Below are 19,894 nucleotides of genomic sequence, written 5' to 3'. Positions count from 1 at the left end.
GTTTTGATCCCGACCGGGTGATCTATTTTCCATGAGATACATGCATTGCAACAGGTTCATATTATGTAGTGGCCAGGGACCATGCTACTCCAAGGTGGAGAAAGGAGCATCAGAGAACCCAATCACACATTGCCTTTTCCATAACTGCTCCCTACCCTTTCAGGCCACTCGAGATGTTGAATTTAATAGTATAAAGTTGTAGATAAGATGAGAATAATAATCAATCTTTATTTCGATAAAGTATAATTAAAATTGTGAACATTACAACCTATCATCTCTAAATATCTTATGAATATATCTTATAAATTACAATGCGTTATTCAGACTTTGTATTGTCCATTAGATCAATTTGAAGTAGAACTTTTATTTCTGCTGTGCTTCAGCTGTAGATTGCCGGCTTCATTTGATGTAACTCTACCTTCTATTCTGTAAAGAGGCACTGGAAGAAGATGAGGCACTGGAAGCGATGAAGAGAGTGATGGCAGCGAAGATTCCGCAGGAAATGGCGCCCTGGGATGCGTAATAAAGAGAAGGTGCGGTGGCATACCATTCACATACTTGGCACTTCCAGAGGAATCATCCACAAGAGCACCACAATCAGGTTTCATGATGTTGTTAGAAATAAAACGGTTTACCAATAAATCTCGAAATGGTCCAACAATGCGCCGGTCGACTTTGCCCCTTTCAGATCCATGTTTGCATTCTTTTGGCATCGTGCCATTTGCGACCTCATGATGTTTAAAGAAACCACCTTCATAAGTGGCAACTGCTTTAGCCGCAAATATAGCGATCATACTATACGTATCAGGCTTGGAAGGCGCATCTTCGCTCAGGAGGACGCCAATCGAACAAGTAACATAACTGTGACCAGTTAGCAACGCGTAACGTGATGCTTAGGATGATGATGATGATAGTGAAATTAGTGACCTTTCGCTGCCCCTAGTTAGGATTGTGGGTAACAGCTAGCGACCTTTTATAGACCGGACGCGTGGTAGGGATGAGGAGGAATATGTACATACAAAGAGAAGTAAATAAAGCGCTATAAATAAAGCAGTCGAATTGAGTGTATTCAAGGCGGGGCGCAGGAAATAAAGAGAGAAGGTTTGAAGGTAAAACTGATTTCAAGTATCACTGTACCCTTAATTACTGAATGCTCACTTTACTTGTATTTTAAATATCGAAAAGAATAGGGTATTTCCGCATATCTTATGCAAGTCATGGGTTTCTTGATGTTTGCGCCTAGTACAGTGCCGTGGAAGTTCATCTGCGGCACCGATGAACGAGACCAATGCGATGGTCCTGTCGATTGCTAGTGTAGTCCCGCTGCACTTGTCAGTGCCTACTAGGTCATATTCCGTGTCCTTGACTGTAACCTGGCTATTTAATTTTACTCTCTACTCGGCCTAGTAGCGAAGATAGGTTAGTGGAGTCAAGTACCCCTAGGACTATAACTGACAATCTCTACCGGCTTCCTACAACTTGTGGAGGAAGGAAACAGGCGTGCTAAACGTCGAGGAGTCCACATTAAATAGAGAGATAGATAGTTCCAGTTGCAGCTACTGTACTGTATTTAATGAAAACAGAATTAATAAAGGTAGCCTTAGGTGGGCTATAGCGTAGGGTCGATAACGTGAAGCATAGACATAAACGAGTAGCTTGGTACTAGATATAGGCAGCTCACGTAGGTAATAGTCAAAAGTAGCCCTTTCACTCTTTCCTCATTTAAGGGTAATATTCGAAACAATAGGATGTAATGTTAAATGTTATGTTTTAATGTTTTTCGTGGTCTTTAGGATCGCCTCTCTGGCGTGGGTGTCCAGGACTATGGTGGGACTAGGGCATCGTCGACAGTTTCTAGCTAGGTTATTGGCGTTTCCTTATTATTATCATTTAGGGCGGTGGTTTTAGTGGGATTGCACGACGGTTAAACGGTTGAAGTGTTAGAACCCTGGGAGGTCCTAGAGTAGCAGTATGAGTTCGGGAGATAGAGTCTATCGGCAGATGTATGTGCAGGTGTATTAAGAGACTAATTGCTGGTCTTCCATGCGAGGACCAGCGAGCACAATAAATACATGGTGCGATTAGCTAATGTACTATGCGACATGCATGGCCGTCATGGCCCATGCGTGCGATCAGCTGTCCTCGCATTGCAAGGACCAAGGCTCGCTGTATACCCTCAGGCATCCATCTGGCGCCTGGCAGGTCGGGGCCCTGACATCTAACTAAGCGCTTTAATTAGACCGAAATTGTTTAGGCTCCTATCGAGAGATAGTTACGGATGTAGTCGAGTTATTTCTATCGTGGAAAGAGACTCACGCTAAGGGTTTATTTTAACTACGTAGAGGATTGCACTTCTCTATCTACTAGATGGAAAGGGGATAAGAGAGGTAAATCTTCTATCACACGAAGGATGCTTAATGATCGAGATGCCTAGCTAGATGCTAAAGAAAATGTATACGGCTAGCAACCACTTTGGCGCCGAGTCTGTGACTTAATAAAATACAGTAATGCCTCATAGGATCGTGCAGGATCTTTTATGGCTTTAAGTTCGAACGTGGTCTTTCCTACGATCTAGCCAGATCGCCCTTCCGCCTTCCTCCTTGTCCTCGCTATAGTACAAATTCTCTTGCGATGTCAACAACCAAGACAATATTGTATATTTTCAGCGCTAGGGCTACTAATATAAGGTCCATGGAATGAAATCTATGTCTTTTTGGATTTAAGACATTGCTAAATAATCATACGTTAGTCTTCAGGGGAAAGACTCTCGAAGACGCCTGGAAAGGGCGAGAATCACTCACCACGAGCCAATCCATGCCCTCAGGAATACCAGAGCCATCCACAGCAGAGCACGCAATAGTTTTCCACGCTCGGTCTCGAAATTCCTCTAGTTTCAACGCCTCTGATATCTCCTCTGGCGTCTTTGACCCCTCTAGATCCTGTTTGTTAGCGAACACCAGAAGCGGAGCCGCGCGGACGTCTCGTACGCCCTCAAAATCTAGTAAGTCCCGCAGTTCAAAAGCAGCGTCGTCCAGCCGGTCGATCTCGGTAGAATCCACCACAAATATGATCGCATCAAGATCGCTAAAGTAGGAGGCCCATATTGGACGCATCTTGTCTCGGCCTCCTAAGTCCTTATGGTAATGGTAAGTGGATCAGCAAGGCTCTCTAGTCGAAAAATAGAAAGCGATATACCCAAACGACGAGATCCACATCTCTATTATATGCCACTGTCTCCACGTTAAATCCAAATGTGTCCACTGTTTTAATGGGCCCGAGCTTCTAGAATCGGCCGTTGGTTAGCGTTTAACAAGCGGAATACCCGTGCTTTATATTACCATCAGTTGCGAGTAGAGGATAGTGGTCTTTCCTGAATACCACTGATCATGCAACGTGTGGTGGTCAGTATTAATATATCAGGTATGCATCTCCGAGTGCGTTAAGACAAAGAACGTACGGGTCCCTTCATCAATATTCGATACTCCATCTTCCTCAATCGCGAGGGCAGTAGATGCGATAGTGAGGTGCCCATGTTAGTGCCCTTGAAAATAAAAGAGTGAAGGACCTAGGCCACGATTATCCGTGCAGAGATGGCGATTAAATTGGTTGGGGGGAGTTGTGTGTCAAGCGGTGGCTCGTCGCTAGGCAGGGCCAGGAGGAGCACAGAGGTACCGCGTGTATAGTAGTTTCGTAATTCTGCTCCAAGCCACGTCATGTAAAATACGGATCCTATTCTAGGAAGCGGTCTAGGGAGCGGGAGATCGATGATCATATTGTATTAGGACTAGCGTATTCCGATTAAGGTACGGGAATGAATTCGTGAGAGTATGGAGGTTATAACTGATTTCGAATATTGCTGTACGCAGCCAAAGGACCTGGTACATCCTTTATTGGCGGGTTGGCGGCGGCTCAGTCTTCCTTCCGCGACCAGATAATGAAGATTCAAATAGGCGAAGATAGATGAGAAGAAAGGAGAAGAAGCAGCGGAGACAGGAAATAGAAAGGAGCAGTAGAGAAAATCGCGGAAATGAGAGTACTAAAAGTGGTGCTACGGGTATAGACGTTTCTTCTCGTGAGACTGGACCCCTGCCCCCTCGTGGAACTATACCCTATCGTGGAAATGCACCCCCTCGTTGTACTGCAGCCCCTCGTGAGGGTCACAGGGGTGATCCTAGATGAGATTGCTGTTTGCTGCTGGATCTGCTGGCGGTGGTTTAGTTTGACTGGGAATTTTGTCTGTAGCGCAGCAAGATGTGACCACGGGATATATAGGTAGCAGTTTTTCAGACTCAATGCAAGCGTGTTTGTCGAAGGGGTAATCTGTTTTCGAATTCTACTGTATGTATACTCTGGCTTGATTGTTTGGTCTTTCATCAGTAGGCGCGTATTTTCAGATCGTATCTACTGTGACTCAATTGTATACATCTCAATGTTTATAGATCGCCAAGGTCCGCAGGTGGGCCCAGGCACAATGACTCATCTTATATAATTCCTGACTCACAGCAATTGGCCACTACGTCACCGCCCTGCATACGCCGCCTTATACTGCCGATGAGAGCTTTTATCGCCTTCTAGATAATTCGTTCTGTTACCATTTCTCTCGGAGGGCTATTGGCTTTTGCTTATCTTTTGTGTTACTTTCGGGCATTCTACTCTTTGATTTTGTCCATATTCTGGTCTTCGGGCTTCGTTATAAAGCGAATACACCATCGAACACCACTTTCCTGCAACCCACTCAGCCGCATCGCGAAAATACACCGGCATCATATGAGCACGTTGGGCGTGATCAGTCGGGTTTCAGACGCGCCCTTGGCTATGTCAGTCCCACAGACAGAGGTTTCAATCCCAGCTGGGCCACGACCTCCGCGTGCTCCTAGATCATCTAGGCGCAGAGGGCGGGGTTCCGCAAACCGTGAAGGTCAACAACAACAACGACCTACATCTGGGGTTGAGGGTCAAGCGACAACACAGACGCAACTGCCACCTCCTCAGTCCCAACCGGCTCCAGTATCGCAACAGCCCAACTATCAAAACGATACGTCTCGCTCGCGGAAAGGAATTCGAGAAGGGAGAGGACGGAGAAACCGGGGCAATGCGCCTCCACGAGGACAGGGTCAAAATGGCGGACAGGAAAGTCAAGAGACACGGCCACCTGTGAGAACTCGCGGCATGAGAGCGCGCGGCTTTGAAGCTCAATTATCGCAACATGGTCCGGCCTCGGATGATGGTGCGGGGCATTTGAACGACCATGCACTTAGGGCTGATGTGCCGGATTTTGTACCGGGTATGCCGTCAGCATCAGCTGGACAACCATCAGGACAGTCAAATAAAGGAAAGGGAAAATCCAGAGCGCCGCCCCCACCGAAAGTCACTACCAAGTCAACGGCCGACGATCTCGCCACACGAATCCACGAAGATATCTCTCACAATCTGTACGAATGTCCTATTTGCTGCAGCGAACTGGGTCGCAGATCCAAGGTCTGGTCTTGCGAGCTATGTTGGACGGTTTTCCACTTGACCTGCGTCAAGAAATGGTCCAAGAATGAGGGCGCAGCTGCCCAGAGGGCTTCTGGTCCAGAAGACGGACAGGAAAGTGCTACTCCTCGTGCTTGGCGTTGTCCTGGTTGCAATCTTTCGCATCAGAACTTCCCTTCCAATTACACCTGTTGGTGTGAGAAAGAGGTTGATCCCAGGCCGCTTCCGGGTTTGCCTCCACACTCGTGTGGTCAGACGTGTTCTCGGCCTCGCAAGGGCTGTCCTCATCCTTGTGATTCGACATGCCATGCTGGTCCTTGTGCGCCTTGTACTGCCATGGGTCCGACACAGGATTGTTTCTGTGGTCTAAATTCAACGAAAAAGCGATGCCAGGATACTGATTATGAAAATGGATGGAGTTGTGGTGAGATCTGTGGTGACTTACTTCCATGTGGAGAACATACATGTCCTCTCCCATGTCATGAAGGCCTGTGTAGCCGTTGTGAAGTTCACATTGAGGGCCGTTGTTATTGCGGCAAGCTACAAACAGAAATGTTGTGCAGCTCTCAGGACGATAAAAAAAACAGTCGAATCGTTCGGCAAGATGGTTCGGAGGACGAATGGACCGGCTGCTTTGGTTGTGGAGATACTTGCGGTCGTCCATTCGATTGTGGCGTACATTCATGTCAGAAAGACTGCCACCCACAAGATTCACACCCTGCCCACTGCCCGCGGTCACCAGATGTCGTTGACCGTTGCGCTTGCGGTAAAACGCCGCTATCTGAAATTTCAGGATACACACCTCGGATATCTTGCGAAGATCCGATTTTGAATTGCGAAAAACCATGTGGCAAGATCTTGCCGTGTGGTCATGCCTGCCAGCAGCTCTGCCATATCGGACCCTGTCGCGCTTGTTTGCTCCGTGTGAATATCAAGTGTCAATGCGGTCGTACTGATAACATGAGCATATGTCACCAAGGTGCTGTTGAGCCTCCCCAGTGTCCACGCCAGTGCAAGGCGACTTTACACTGTGGTCGCCATACCTGTACTGAAAGATGCTGCCCAGGAGAACAAAAGGCACTTGAGCGTCAAGCGGCACGTCGCAAGCTTAGGCCGCATCTTCGTCCTGCCGAAGAGGACATTGAGGCAGAACATATCTGCACTCGCATCTGTGGTCGCACGCTGAAATGTGGGCGACACGCTTGTCCAGAGCTCTGCCACAAGGGCGCATGCAATACCTGCAGAGAGGCCATCTTTGAAGAGATTGCGTGTAACTGCGGAAGATCTGTTCTGTATCCACCGCAGCCATGTGGCGCGAAGCCGCCTGCTTGTGACTTCCCTTGCGAACGTCCAAAGGCATGTGGACATCCTCAAGCTGCGCATACTTGCCACACCGATGAGGAGAACTGCCCCAAGTGTCCATTCTTGACTGAGAAGGCGTGTCTCTGTGGCAAGCAGGTGCTAAAGAACGTTCCTTGCTGGCTGGCAGATGCCCGCTGTGGTCAGGTCTGTAAGCAGCCGCTTAAATGTGGCTCTCACCTCTGCCGGAAGGACTGCCATCGTCCGGATGATTGCGAAGATGCAACGAAGCCTTGCACTCAGGCATGTGGTAAGACCAAGACCATTTGCGGGCACCCTTGCACTGATCCATGCCACGCGCCGTACGCATGCCCTGAGAAGACGCCATGCTCGGCCATGCTCACAGTGACATGTGGCTGTGGACGACTTCGGCAACAAAGACGCTGTAACGCCGCAAAGGCTATCACATCTAAGGGCCAGGTACAGTCTCCTCAGCGCCAGCCAGAGCTTACTCCTTTGTCCTGCGACGACGAATGCACGCGTCTTGAACGGAACCGCTCTTTGGCTTCCGCTCTGGGCATCGATATCAACCAAAGCACCACTGCACAAACCATCACCGCCGAGAACCTCCCCTACTCGGAAGAGACTCTCAACCAGTACATCAAACTTGCTTCCTCAGCACCTCTTGCAACCCTTCAAACATACGAATCAAACCTTCACTCCTTGGCAACAGCCGACAAATCAACTCGATCATTCCGCTTCCAGCCTGCCAAACCCACTCTCCGTGCATTTGCACACTCACTCGCAGCAGATTGGGGCTTCGTGACAGAAAGCCACGACCCAGAACCCCACCGACACGTCTTCGTCCTCAAGCCAGTAGCCTGGACACCTCCCATGTTCGGCATGGGAAGCAGCTCCACAATCGGTATCGGCGGCATGAGTGTACGCGAGTGCGTCAAGCTCCGCGAGCGGGAGCGCACCAAGGAGCAAGAGGCTCGACGAGTTGCCGCCCTTGAAGCAAAGGCGGCCCGTGAATCTATCAAGGCACAGGCTAATGCTGGAGATGGCTGGGCTCAAGTGGCTTCGAGAAGCAAAGGTGGCAGCGGTGCTAGCACGAGGAGCAGCACACCTCTCCAGAGCTCATTTGTGAGCAAGTCTATTTACTCTGCTCTCGATGCTGATGGAGGTGCTAAGAAGGAGCGCTTGGTCCTTCGCTCTGGGGTTGGTGCTGGCAAGTCTCTGCGTGCGAAGCAGCCTGCTCCGGAGGTTGTTGATAATTGGGAAGATGCCGAAGAAGCGGCTGAAGAGAAAGAGGAGCAGTTGGAGGTGGGACGGGGGCAGGAGACGGTTACTCATGAGGACCCTCAGGGCAAACCTGAGGCCGAGGCCGAATCCGATGCTCCCAAGGAAGATGACCCCACCCAAGCTGAGGAAGCTTCATCCGCTACAGATGTGGCTGTTTAGTTGCTCGCATTGATGAACAAAATAACACGCGTCAACGCATCAATGCATTACGATAAGCTTCACTATCTGTGAGCTTTCATGATATCTTACGCCGGACATCATGTCGGAGTCCGGAAGTATTCGAGCATCGAATTTGATATTTTCTGTACACAACGAAAAGGAAGAGAGTAAAAACCAACCAAAAAAAAAGAAGAATTATCAAAAAATCCTCAACCGTGATAGGTTGTGGTCACATATCCAAGGTAAACCCCAAATCTATAGATCTACTTTGCAGGAGGCACAACCTTCACAAACTGCAAACACCCCTCAGCAGCAGCCCGATACGGACCGTGCTTCATACCAGGATTCCGATAAGCATAAGCCCCAATACCCCACGCCTCCCCTAGAGTAACATCCTCCAGCCCACCGCGCAAAGTGCAAACCTCTTCAGTGTAGGTATGCGTGATGGGCTCGGTCTGAGCCGAGACTGCGTTTGGCTCCCACCATTGCAGTGCGGCTTTATGTTCTGCGTCTCCATTCAAGAGGAACTCCCAGACCCCTGGGGCAATTGAGTACCAGGGGAGTGCTGATTCGGAGCCTTGGGGTGTGCCCACTGGTGGATGGGGTGGTGGGGTGCTGAACTCTTTTTGGTTGAAGGGCATTTCGAGGTTTGTTTTTCTTGTTGCGATACCAGATATGGGGTGGTCATTTAGTTTTGTGTGATGAGATAGATGTAGAGATGTTAACTGGAGAGATGTTGTTAAGGCTAGGTTTGAGGTCGGGGGCTTAAAAGTTACAGTTCGTATGGCTCGCTCTTGGGCGAAGTGCTGACAAATGGGTAAGAGTCCATCCGACGTCGATCTGGGGTGCTTTTCCGGATCATATACTAGATGCTTGGGGTATATAAGTAGGCCTTGCTCTTCCAAATAGCAGATGCAGCATAGTTTGCATGAGATAACGCATCTCCAATGCTGGAAGTATACCTAACAGCGGGCGGCGTAAGTCTGCTTATGTCAGATGGCGATTATGTCATCCCATAGTTCGGGCATTTCTTTTGGAGATTCGGAGACAGTCAAGTTGTACTTCACACTGGTCAAAATGGCATCTTTCCATCTGAGGAGTTTCCAGTCTGCTTTCCGTGGCAGCACTCATCTGCTGCGCCACCAGCAGCGCCGATTGGCTCAGGTCCATGACGTCCGCTTCCTCGCCTCTCACCACGATCCCAAATATGTCCTGGACAAGTACCGGTCCAAGCTGGACAAGAAGGCCAAGGAGTAAGTTCATTCGAATAAACTTTATAACCTCAATGCTCATATTTTTGGTTCAGAGAGGGACACGACTCGGTTGAATCATTGAAAGAAGCCTACAGCGAAAAGATCTCCGATCTCCGTCGCAAAGCATCCACCGCAGCCACCCCAGAGCCCGGCTCTCCCATCTCCACCACCGCAGTCCCAGGCACGCCCCCAGCATTCCACCCGCCTCCACCCCCGGGACAGGAATCAGCCACGGCAAAGGCCGCACGCCGCGTGTCAGGCGGCGACTCAAGCCCCGTCAAGCCTCTCAGCACATACCTAGACGTCGAAAAGATCCGCGAGCTCCCAGCAAAGGAAATCGAAGCCCTCTGGCGCCTCCGCCACGCGGAAAACTCGCACTCCATCTCCGCAGTCATCACACTGGACACATACAAGCGCATTGCCCAAGCAGCGCGCCAGAACCCGCAATTCGTGCTGCCCCTCCCACGCGCGCAGATCCCCCAGGAGGAAGCCGAAGCGCAGAACCTCGAGGGAGCTGGAGCTGCTGCAGAGATCCACTTCCTGCAGTGGGCTTTCCACCCTCCTGCTGAGGGCTCGACGCCGTCGCCTTCCAACACTCACACCTCGACTGTAATCTTTACTAACCTGGGTGCTTATAAGATGCATGGTTCTTTTGCTCAGCCTCACACTACTGTTACCCACCACCTTGATTTGGCGGATGAGAAGGGTTTGGTTCTTATGCATGGTCAGGTTGTGCCGGATCGTGGTGTTAACACTACTGAGGCTACTTTCCTTGTTAGCTGTTTGCAGCGATTCTATGACTTCGAGGGTCAGGCTAGTGGCCGGAAGGGCGAGCTTGTTCGTATGTTCACTCGGGGTGATGTGGAGAACTTTAAGATTGAGGAGCTTTTGGAGGAGTCCGAGAGACTTCAGTAGATTGTTCTCTCTCCTGATTTCTTGGGATTGTATTATATATTCTTCTTTCTATCTCGTTTGCTGGTGGGATAGATATTGGAAAGTTGAATTGATGTCATTATACATACATTCGAGGCTAGAGGATGTGTTCTGGTCATTTTTAATACTCGACCAGTATCTCAATTAGCCTAGATTCGACTCTGCGTTCTGGCTTGTATAGCAATAAGTCCAGGCGTCTATCACATGACAGCCCGGGTGGTCTAGTGGTATGATTCGCGCTTAGGGTATTCAAACACCTAAGCTTATATGCGCGAGGTCCCGCGTTCAATCCGCGGCTCGGGCCTGTTCTTTTTTTGTTTATTTTCCCCCCTAGGGAGACAATAAATACCTGCAACCACGAACAGGGGGTTTTTTTTTTCTGTTGCTCTACGAATGAATCAACTAAATAGTTTCATCCCTCCTGCAGCTTCGGCCTTTATTGGCAGGCGAATAATCGAAATATCTGTTGTTCAAACATGCCAGAGACGCTGTCTGCGTGTATATATACATCACCACCAGGATACGGAGAAGTATACCTTCAAGATACATATGAAGATAGGTAGACATCGAGATATAGGCCCTTGTGAAATCCAGTTTTCTTTTTTTCGCAAGTCAATCAAAATCCCAGCCCTAGCATCGCTTAATTGTGCTGGAGTCACTACAGAGTATTTAAAGTGTCCCATTAGGATTGGTATCTTAGTTTGTTGAAATTACACGATGAATGACGCTACGTAACCATGTATGTCAAGGCCAACGAGGTGGTTTAGGTCTGATCTCTCTCTCATGAGAGAGAGATCCTATTTAATGAGAAGCATTTCTCCTGAACTATACTCTACATGGTAGGTCAATGCTGATCATGAGCTTCATGCTTGGCGAAGTAGGCATTTCATGCCTGGAGATGTCTGGAGATGCCATGAATCTCAACATAGTTTGACATCGAGATATGGGTCGTAAGCAACCCGCCACTGGATCAAAGATGAAAACAAGGACCAGGAATGCATAACACTAGATTTGACAGCTGTCAGGACGACCAGAAGCACTGGATGCATGATCTGAGCATCCAGTTCTTCGAGACCGATAATTAGACGATATCTTATTCCTCATCTGAGAACGCGCGAGACAGTTAATGCACAGCTCCCCTTGATGTTCACTGCTAGGGTTTCATTGTCAAAGGTTCATAGAGGGTAGAAAAAAGCTCATCTCATTCACACTGATTTTAAAGGTTTCGCCGTTTAGTATTTGCACAGAAAGAAGTAATTAACAGAGCTCGAAAGCAACGCGTAAAGACAATGTTTAAAAAAATACATGTGCCACGTCATATATCGAACCGATAGTGTAAACACCGAGAATAAGCTGACGCCAGTAGAAACAAGAAGCGAAATAAAAGAAAAGAAAGAACAGCAAAGAAATGAAAAACCACTCTTACAGGGCGAGTGGACGGTCAACGGGTAGAACCCTGATCATTGAATTAATGCAATGTGAAATTCGTGTCTTGGTTGCGTGGTTGGGGGTATCATGGTCATGATTGACTGTGCCAGTCAATTGATTCTTAGGTATTGAGGACCGAAACCAGAGATTTATATCAGCCGTTCTCTCGCCGGCCGATCATTAAATTAGAGGTCAAAAGTAAGACGTGAAAAGTGCCCAAGAGAAGCAAGTCGTAAAAGCAAGGGTTCACTCCTTGTTGGCTAGCACTTCCTCAGTAATGAAGGAATGGATGTGATCAAAGTATCCAGGCTCGGCGACGGAATCATTGTGACCACCGCCCGGGAGTGTGCGCCAGATCTTGGTCTCGGAGTTGCAAACAGCGAATAATTGGGCCATGTTCGATGGTCTAGGAGATGTTAGTGATGATAAAACAATCGAGAGCAGAGATACTTACGGAACAAGCTCATCCTTAAGACCACTCAAGAAAAGAATAGGTGTATGGGTAATCTTAGGCAAGATCTGCTCACTGTTCCAATATTGATGGCAGAAACGCGCGAGATATCGCGCAGGAGGGAAGACACTGTATCAAAGTTAGCATTGGCGGGACTAGATGAATGATACTCTCGAGCTTACTTTGGAATCAGCTTGCGGATACTCAGGAAGGTATTTTCCAGGATCAATCCTCCAATATCACCGGGCTCCTGGTTACTGGCAACCAGGTTGATAGCCACGGCACCACCAAGACTTTGCCCGTAGACAATAATCTTTGTATCTCTGGTCTCTGGGCGGTGTCGCAGATAGTCTAGGCCAGTCTGCGCATCGATCTTCAGTCCTGCCTCGTCCGGCACGCCAGTTGATATTCCATACCCACGATATTCCAGCATGAACACGTTACATTGGAGAGTATCCTGGACAGCCTTGGCAATAGGAACACGATGGCCTATATTGCCCGCATTTCCGTGGAACATCAAGACAGTCAAATTGCGAGAGAACCGACCGGGTCGTTGGCGCAGGAAGAGAGCATGAAGCGACTCTCCGTCGGGTGTGGGGATCTGGAGATCCTCAAAGTCGGTGATACCGAATTGACGAGGACTTGGGACATTTGTTCGTGCATCCACAGGGACGTTCCGGGGGTAGATCAGTTCACTGGGCAAAGTGTTAGCTTCGGAGATCATGGTCTAGATGCCAATCGCGCACTTCTGCTTGAAGTAGAGGAGCCCGCTTGCCACGACTGCCAGACCAGATGATGCCAGGACTGGCAGTCGCATGAATTGCGCAGCACTGTTCGCCATGTTGCTGATGCTCCACGAAGGAGGCGAAGGTGATTCGGCCATGGTGGAGTTTAGAGTGGGAATCCGGTTAGATGAAGCTGAGATTGTGGTATTGGAAAATATCAACTAGCAGAGGCCAATGCGACCAGAGAAGAATACAGGAAATAAGGGCAAGCCCAGGGAGAAAGTAGATCTGAAGTTCCAGGAGTCTCGCGGGGAGAACGTGATAGTTCAATCAGCAGGGGCTGGGACTCACCGCCCTGCCGCGTGAGCTTCTGCCTGTGTTCATGATAGCATCACCTCTCTACGTCTTCCGTACCTCTCTTCCTTGCTTTTTATCTTCATTGAATTGTAGCCTTTTCATTTATTCCCTTGTGATAGCAGCACAAAATGGTCGCCCCTCACGGAACATCAGGAATGCTTGGTGAAGGTGAGCAGAGCTATCGTCATCCGCCGAACCAAGCTAACATGTCCAGATGGCATTCACGTTGACATGAACCACCTCAAGTCTGGTGAGGTCAAGTAAGCTGGACCCTTGATGTCTCCTTTGCTTTAGAGCTACTGGACCTATTCTAACGTATTCTTCCTCATCTAGCCTCGGAACCTCGATGTGAGTTGAGCTGGAGCTCCCGAATTACCATCTCCAAGCATCCCATTAACAAACCAACAGCATGGCGATCAACTTCAAAGACGGTGTCATCCTAGGTGCTGACAGCCGAACAACCACCGGTGCCTACATTGCCAACCGAGTCACCGACAAATTGACACAGGTGCACGACACCATCTGGTGCTGCCGCTCGGGTTCGGCCGCAGACACCCAGGCTGTGGCAGACATTGTCTCCTACCACCTCAACATGTACGGCGTAACGAACAACGAGGCTCCCACCACACAGGTGGCCGCGTCGCTCTTCCAGGAATTGTGCTATGAGAACAAGGATGCGCTGAGGTTAGTAGCTGGGCTCTACGGACTCCGAATCCATGCTAATAGACCACAGTGCTGGTATCATCATTGTCGGATACGATCCACGACACGGTGGACAGGTGTACTCGATACCCCTGGGAGGATCCCTTCACAAGCAGTCGTTCGCCATCGGTGGTTCGGGCTCGACCTACATCTACGGTTATACCGATGCCCACTGGCGGGAACAGATGACAGAGGAAGAGGGTATTGACTTTGTGCGGAGTGCACTACAGGAGGCTATCAAGTGGGACGGCAGCTCTGGTGGTGTCATTCGTCTTGTGGTCCTGACCAAGGCCGGCGCCGTCAGACATCTTTACCTGCCGGACAACGGCTACACTGGGCCGGGCGTGACGAATTAATAAGAGTCCTAATATCGCGTCAATCGAATGAAATGGTTTCATGATCCCAGTCAAGTGCAATATTGGTATGCCGGAGGTACTGCCACCCGACACTAGTGCATGCCCGTAGGCATATATAATGTACCGAGGTGAGGACCAGAACGAGAAGTCGGAAGAGCTCGGTCAGCGGATCTCCTGGGATATAATGCCGACTGGTATGGACCGGGGGATAACCAACGTGTACACCTATACCCCGGTCCATTACATCATTAGACGAAGTTGAGGTATCCCAAGTTGTGTACTACAGCAGTCCTTTGACAGCTCAGATGTTGAGTAGAACATATCACATCTCACATATGCACCCTGCCATGCTCCCCAGAAAGGGAGATGTGCAGTTTTATATCGGGAAATATTCAGACCAGTCTCCATTGTATACGGGTAAAAGGTGCTCAGACAGGAATCACCGGCGTCAATGGCACCACGGGCGTTCAGATCGTCCTGTTATTCGCCCGATACAAAGCCACCAAAGTACACACCGTCTTTTATACTTCTAACACTAGAGACTAGACATTACTAGTACAGATAACTTACTCTCTCCAGGTACTCCGTATATGAAATAGATGAAGTAATCTGGACTTGTTTCATCTCCACCTAAGCCACATCACCACTTCTAGGCTACACACTCTTCAATGGATTCGATCGACAGTCGCTGATCCTCCCTTCTCTATTTCTCTGGGGATTATCCTGATTTGTTCCTTGTCAACTCCGTAAGCAACCCCTCTCCAAGACTTCCCGGTCTCGACCTAACAAGAAAAACAGGAATAGCCTCGAGATGAGCTCTCTCGTGGAACAGGACATGGGTGCATATTCACGCGCCTCATCGACCCCCACTTCTACTGCCCCGCCGTCAGTAGCCTCTGCTCGGCCGCAGAACGATATACCGGCTTACATCAACTACTCTGCTTCGCGCGCCTCCGACCCTCCCACCTTTTCCTCTCGACCTGCCTCAATGACGTCCCATCCGAATGCCTTCCCTCCCGACTCGACACACCCTCCCTCCTATCGCGGTTCAGAACCGATGGCAACCGATCCACAAACCGCGCCGGATTCACCGCGACTACAACCTACATACCAATCAATGCAGTCTGTGCCGGGATCGGAAGTCAATTCTCCGAGTCGCATTCGAGTCCAGAGCTTGTCTCACATCCAAAGTCTCGCCAATGAAGACCTCGTGGGGTCGCGAGGAGCGCAAACCTCCGGGTCTGGGTCGCAGCGACAGTACGAGATCAGCTCCATGCCGGTCACGGAGATCATCGAGATGGTCGCTGGACTCCTCACTAAGATCACTACCTCGAACGATTTGCATCACGAACATGTCCATCGCCACATCCCGCCACCGGATGGCACCTCAAACCTCAGTCCACAGGCCACCAGCGTCCTCGCATTCCACGGCAAAAATGTCCCCAGCATCACAATCCTCAGCTACCTCACTCGTATACACAAATATTGCCCCACAACATACGAGGTGTTCCTGAGCTTGTTGGTCTACTTTGACCGTATGACCGAGCTGGTCAACAGAGGGAAACTCGACCACCTGCAGCGTCGCTGGGACCCTTCAGAGGATTCAGATCCTTCTTCTGCATCGCCTACATCTCAACAAATGCACGACTCCCCTATGGTGACGCCTCCATCTTCTACCGGCTTAGCTGCGCAGGATTCGCAGGTGTCGAACTCTTCCATTTCGCCGGGTCTCTCCCCCAGTCTGACGCCGAGACCCTTTCACATTTCTTTGTCGTGGATAGCTTCAATATCCATCGGCTGGTCATCGCAGGTGTGACCTGCGCGAGCAAGTTCTTCTCTGACGTGTTCTACACTAATTCACGTTACGCAAAGGTGGGTTGCTCCTCCTCCCTTGACTCAGGTATCAAAAGATAGCTAACCATGGTTGAATGTGTAGGTTGGTGGTCTTCCATTAGTTGAGCTCAACCACCTGGAACTGCAGTTCCTTCTCCTAAACGATTTCCGACTCGCCATAACCGTCGAAGAGCTGGAGGCATACGGGACAATGCTCGTAGAGTTCTACGCACGTGAGGTTGTGACGCAACAACAACAACAACACCAGATGAGTCTACCGAGACCCATTGACCCGGCCCGTGATCCAAACTCAGATGCGATGTACATGCGATCCCGCGACAAGTACCGCGACCATCCAGAAGTCGGCCAGACCCCGACCCCGCCATAGCCTGGTCTGGCATCAGAATTGTCATTCAACAATATCTCCAGTTCTTCGGTCCATCAATCCGATTAATCTCACAGCCTATTATCCTTGATTGAGCGTTGATTTATCATCCACCTGTCCACCTAGCTCCGTCTTCCATCTCACGCCTCCCACATGAACATGAACATGTGCACCTATTTCGACCCCCGGCGTTACATACGTCACATACCCTCTCACCTTGGGCACACCAAACCACAGTCCGTACCACCTCCTATATCTCTCTCCGGATCTCCTTCAGCGCGTTTACACGACACGACTTGTATAGACTTTGGTTCTCAGCTGGCCGGGCTTATCGGGTTGTTTCCTTACAGCTATTCCCCTTCTGCGTTGCCTCTTTTTTTTCTATACATAAATGATCTACTGGATCTTCTTTTCCATTGGGGCTGTGTTGTTTGTATCTTCTCTTTTCTTCTTCTTTTCTTATCTCCGTCATTGGTTGGCGTTATGCTGGTCCTTTCTTGCATCGCGAGTTTGTTACAGGGTAACTTATTACTCCTTTCTGGGTAGTTTTTAGCCATTGCTTAATATGATTGTTCAATTTGGTGCATTCTCGATCTGTCTCTCGCCGGTTGTAGTTGTAGGTTTGTAGTCTGGGAGATGTCTGTGCTGTATACTGTCAGGTTTCTGTATTTCTGTATCTTCGTGGCCCGTGACATCAGGAAGTATCCATGGGTATCTTCATCATCGGACAAGTGGAGCCACAGATCTTACTTATTTTGGAAGGCTACTAAACCAGTTATTGAACAGGTATTCAATAACGTTATATATTGCTAAGGGAAGATAGAAACTGAAGCGCCTATAAAAATGAACAGCAGTCATTGATCTACTGTAATCAATGAATAATTTCTACCCGTGAAAGGATTAATGACCACTAGAGAACTCGAGCAAGAAGCTTGTATGCAGCAGCGTAAATATATCATGGTGACAATTTCTGCTTGGTTATTTCCTATTGGTAGTAATCACTTGATTTGATATGAACTCTACTCATTCTGACAGTGTACAGCCCAGAACTGAGTATACAAAGTATTTCACATTAGGAAGACTGAGAAAATCTAGAATATGCACAAATGATATTCCCATGTATTTTTGAACGGTAGCTGATTTGTAGATTTATCAAGCATTTAACCGAGTGTTTAAACAATATATTAATCAATGAAGCTTTACTCGGGCTATGTGTCTTGTTTATGTACTCGTTCAGATACTCGGTCAGCTGCTCATTCAGATGCTCATTATTTCGTAATCACTTCATGTAAATTGCTACCAATTCATGCATCTCCTTCTACCAATATCCACCTTGGATCATTCTGAACTACCCTACAAGAGCTGGATTCTCTCCGTCTCACTAGATTTGCCTAGGATAGAACCGAGGCAAGTCAAACCTGGGTGGTCTGGGCAATAGAGGTGAAATGGGAAGTACTTATTCATGGATAGCCCTAAGTCCGCTGCCTAGCAACAACTCTGGCACCTTCCTTCTCGTAGTTGTATAGCATCAGTACAATCCAGCTGTTCCTTCCTCATCTTGTTCTGTTGTTGTTATTGTTGCCATGGTGCCCTGGCTGCTGTATTTATTGTCATTTCCCTCTGTTTTGATTCCTCTTCTTCTTTCTCCTCATGCCACTGGCTTTTGAACTAGTACTGCTTCTTCATAAACATTCCCATTCTCTTGTTTCACAGCTACCATGCCTCGTTACAATCTTCGTTCACGTCCCCATTTTTCTCCTTCCTTTCCGACGGCCCTGGCCAACCCTTCCAGGAGAGTTTGCTCTCTTGGTTCGGCGCGGCGGATTCCCCCTGTTTCTCCCATCTCTCTTGTTCGACTTTCTTCTTCTCCGACGGCCCTGACTAAACCTTCGAAGACCGTTCGCTGGCTTCCGAAGGAGCAGTGGATCCCCCCTCTGTCTCCCATTCCGATTCGATCCATTCTCAAGATTCGACCAGACGATGTGCCCTTTTTGCCACCGTGTCGATCTTCGGACAAGACACTCCTTTCGGCCAAACCACGCAAGACGCTCTCCTGGAGACGCTCTCTTGTCGACGTGAAGTATATCGAAAATCGGACCTCCAGGATTATCAGAACCTATCGCACAGTTCTATCGATGAACCAATCTCGACCAGCCGCCACTCCTTTCGGTTTCTCGAACACACTGACCAACAGACCTCCTTCTGTCATCACTCGTTCAGCTCTTACAGGCACACATGCCTCTCGCAACATGCATGGAGAACTCACCGTCTCGTCTGACCACAAATCGTCTTTGAACTTTCCAAGCGATCAATTCTTCAGATCAGTCCCTGGTAACCTCCAGCCTGAGGTCACACTCGTTTCTCACCGTCCTACACCCGCCATCGCCATTCCACCAGTACGCCAAGAGGCCTCTCTCATGTCTTGGGCTTGTTCCTCCATCGCTGGATGGTTCAACGTCTTCCGCACTGGGGTGATGAACATGTCTGGACTCTGAACTCTCACATACTTATAGAATCGATTTCGGTCTTTAAACGCTCTTTACATGAATACCTCGGATACCACGAAAAACGCCAAAAAAAACATCAAAAAACAAAAAACAATCACAAAAACATGCATTTCTCTGTTTTCTTTTTTTCTTTTTTTCTTTTGTGTTTTCACCCTCTGGGCCCTGAGCTCTCGTCTTCGCTCATTATACTCTTACACCGAAACCCCCCAAAAACCCCAAAAACATGCATTCTCTGTTTTTTTTTTTTTTTTTTTTTTTGCGCGTTTGGACTTTTGCCCTGCGTTTTCTTTTGTGCTTTTTTTCTCTGCTTTTCTTTATATTATATCCTGTCTTTTCTTTTGTCTTTTTTTGAGATGGCGAGTCACCACGCCATTCCATTATTTTTTTTTTCTGTTTTTCTTTTGGGGGAAGGAGGGGTGGGCGCGCGGAGGTTTCAATATCCCCTTGGCTTCAACCCGACATTCGGCACTCCGTCTCTCGAATCGATGGCATCCTCCTGTGAACTCGCGGAAAGCAGTAGGATGCGGCTTTTGCGGCAAACAACTGAGGTATGTCTATATTTTTGTGTCATGAGCTAACAAGCGCAAATGGTTAGCGGGCATCTGTCCCTCGACTCGGTCTACCAACATCTCGATCCGGCCTCTCCAATCGACACCTCGACTCGGTCTCTCGAATCGATGGCATCCCCCTGTGAGCGAGCAGAAGACAGTGGGATGTGGCTTGTAC

At 48.8% G+C, this 19,894-nt stretch overlaps 9 protein-coding genes across 9 annotated transcripts; 6 read left to right on the top strand and 3 right to left on the bottom strand.

Annotated features, from left to right (window-relative positions):
- Window positions 1–2,738: 2,738 nt before the first annotated feature.
- N7446_008512 (ADP-ribosylation factor family protein) lies at window positions 2,739–3,532 on the bottom strand (the record flags this gene model as incomplete). The annotated part of the gene is made up of 4 exons (XM_058517257.1): window positions 2,739–3,134; window positions 3,196–3,282; window positions 3,339–3,380; window positions 3,458–3,532. The coding sequence occupies 4 exons, from the start codon at window positions 3,530–3,532 to the stop codon at window positions 2,739–2,741; spliced, it is 600 nt and encodes a 199-aa protein (XP_058370903.1).
- A 1,235-nt stretch (window positions 3,533–4,767) lies between these two features.
- On the top strand, window positions 4,768–6,307 carry N7446_008511 (Zinc finger NF-X1-type; the record flags this gene model as incomplete). The annotated part of the gene is made up of 2 exons (XM_058517256.1): window positions 4,768–5,432; window positions 5,860–6,307. 2 exons carry the CDS (start codon window positions 4,768–4,770, stop codon window positions 6,305–6,307), a joined length of 1,113 nt encoding a protein of 370 aa, XP_058370902.1.
- Window positions 6,308–6,435: 128 nt separating this feature from the next.
- Window positions 6,436–8,238, top strand: N7446_008510 (uncharacterized protein; the record flags this gene model as incomplete). The annotated part of the gene is made up of 1 exon (XM_058517255.1): window positions 6,436–8,238. One exon carries the CDS (start codon window positions 6,436–6,438, stop codon window positions 8,236–8,238), a length of 1,803 nt encoding a protein of 600 aa, XP_058370901.1.
- Window positions 8,239–8,501: 263 nt separating this feature from the next.
- N7446_008509 (uncharacterized protein) lies at window positions 8,502–8,879 on the bottom strand (the record flags this gene model as incomplete). The annotated part of the gene is made up of 1 exon (XM_058517254.1): window positions 8,502–8,879. The coding sequence occupies one exon, from the start codon at window positions 8,877–8,879 to the stop codon at window positions 8,502–8,504; it is 378 nt and encodes a 125-aa protein (XP_058370900.1).
- Window positions 8,880–9,315: 436 nt separating this feature from the next.
- N7446_008508 (ATP11 family protein) lies at window positions 9,316–10,406 on the top strand (the record flags this gene model as incomplete). Its single annotated transcript, XM_058517253.1, has 2 exons — window positions 9,316–9,491; window positions 9,545–10,406. The coding sequence occupies 2 exons, from the start codon at window positions 9,316–9,318 to the stop codon at window positions 10,404–10,406; spliced, it is 1,038 nt and encodes a 345-aa protein (XP_058370899.1).
- A 1,692-nt stretch (window positions 10,407–12,098) lies between these two features.
- Window positions 12,099–13,186, bottom strand: N7446_008507 (alpha/beta hydrolase; the record flags this gene model as incomplete). The annotated part of the gene is made up of 4 exons (XM_058517252.1): window positions 12,099–12,258; window positions 12,307–12,432; window positions 12,486–12,998; window positions 13,050–13,186. 4 exons carry the CDS (start codon window positions 13,184–13,186, stop codon window positions 12,099–12,101), a joined length of 936 nt encoding a protein of 311 aa, XP_058370898.1.
- Window positions 13,187–13,513: 327 nt separating this feature from the next.
- pre3 (proteasome core particle subunit beta 1) lies at window positions 13,514–14,443 on the top strand (the record flags this gene model as incomplete). The annotated part of the gene is made up of 5 exons (XM_058517251.1): window positions 13,514–13,553; window positions 13,600–13,645; window positions 13,719–13,733; window positions 13,794–14,069; window positions 14,119–14,443. 5 exons carry the CDS (start codon window positions 13,514–13,516, stop codon window positions 14,441–14,443), a joined length of 702 nt encoding a protein of 233 aa, XP_058370897.1.
- An 811-nt stretch (window positions 14,444–15,254) lies between these two features.
- On the top strand, window positions 15,255–16,664 carry N7446_008505 (putative cyclin-dependent protein kinase complex component; the record flags this gene model as incomplete). The annotated part of the gene is made up of 3 exons (XM_058517250.1): window positions 15,255–15,978; window positions 16,023–16,315; window positions 16,380–16,664. The coding sequence occupies 3 exons, from the start codon at window positions 15,255–15,257 to the stop codon at window positions 16,662–16,664; spliced, it is 1,302 nt and encodes a 433-aa protein (XP_058370896.1).
- A 1,715-nt stretch (window positions 16,665–18,379) lies between these two features.
- On the top strand, window positions 18,380–19,156 carry N7446_008504 (uncharacterized protein; the record flags this gene model as incomplete). Its single annotated transcript, XM_058517249.1, has 1 exon — window positions 18,380–19,156. The coding sequence occupies one exon, from the start codon at window positions 18,380–18,382 to the stop codon at window positions 19,154–19,156; it is 777 nt and encodes a 258-aa protein (XP_058370895.1).
- Between the last annotated feature and the right edge of the window lie 738 nt (window positions 19,157–19,894).

The sequence above is a fragment of the Penicillium canescens genome, assembly GCF_028828765.1.
Source record: "Penicillium canescens strain IBT 15451 chromosome Unknown utg000005l_segment0_segment0, whole genome shotgun sequence".
NCBI lineage: Eukaryota > Fungi > Ascomycota > Eurotiomycetes > Eurotiales > Aspergillaceae > Penicillium > Penicillium canescens.
The sequence above is the reverse complement of the archived record's forward strand: the minus strand, read 5'-3'. Positions and strand labels throughout refer to the sequence as shown.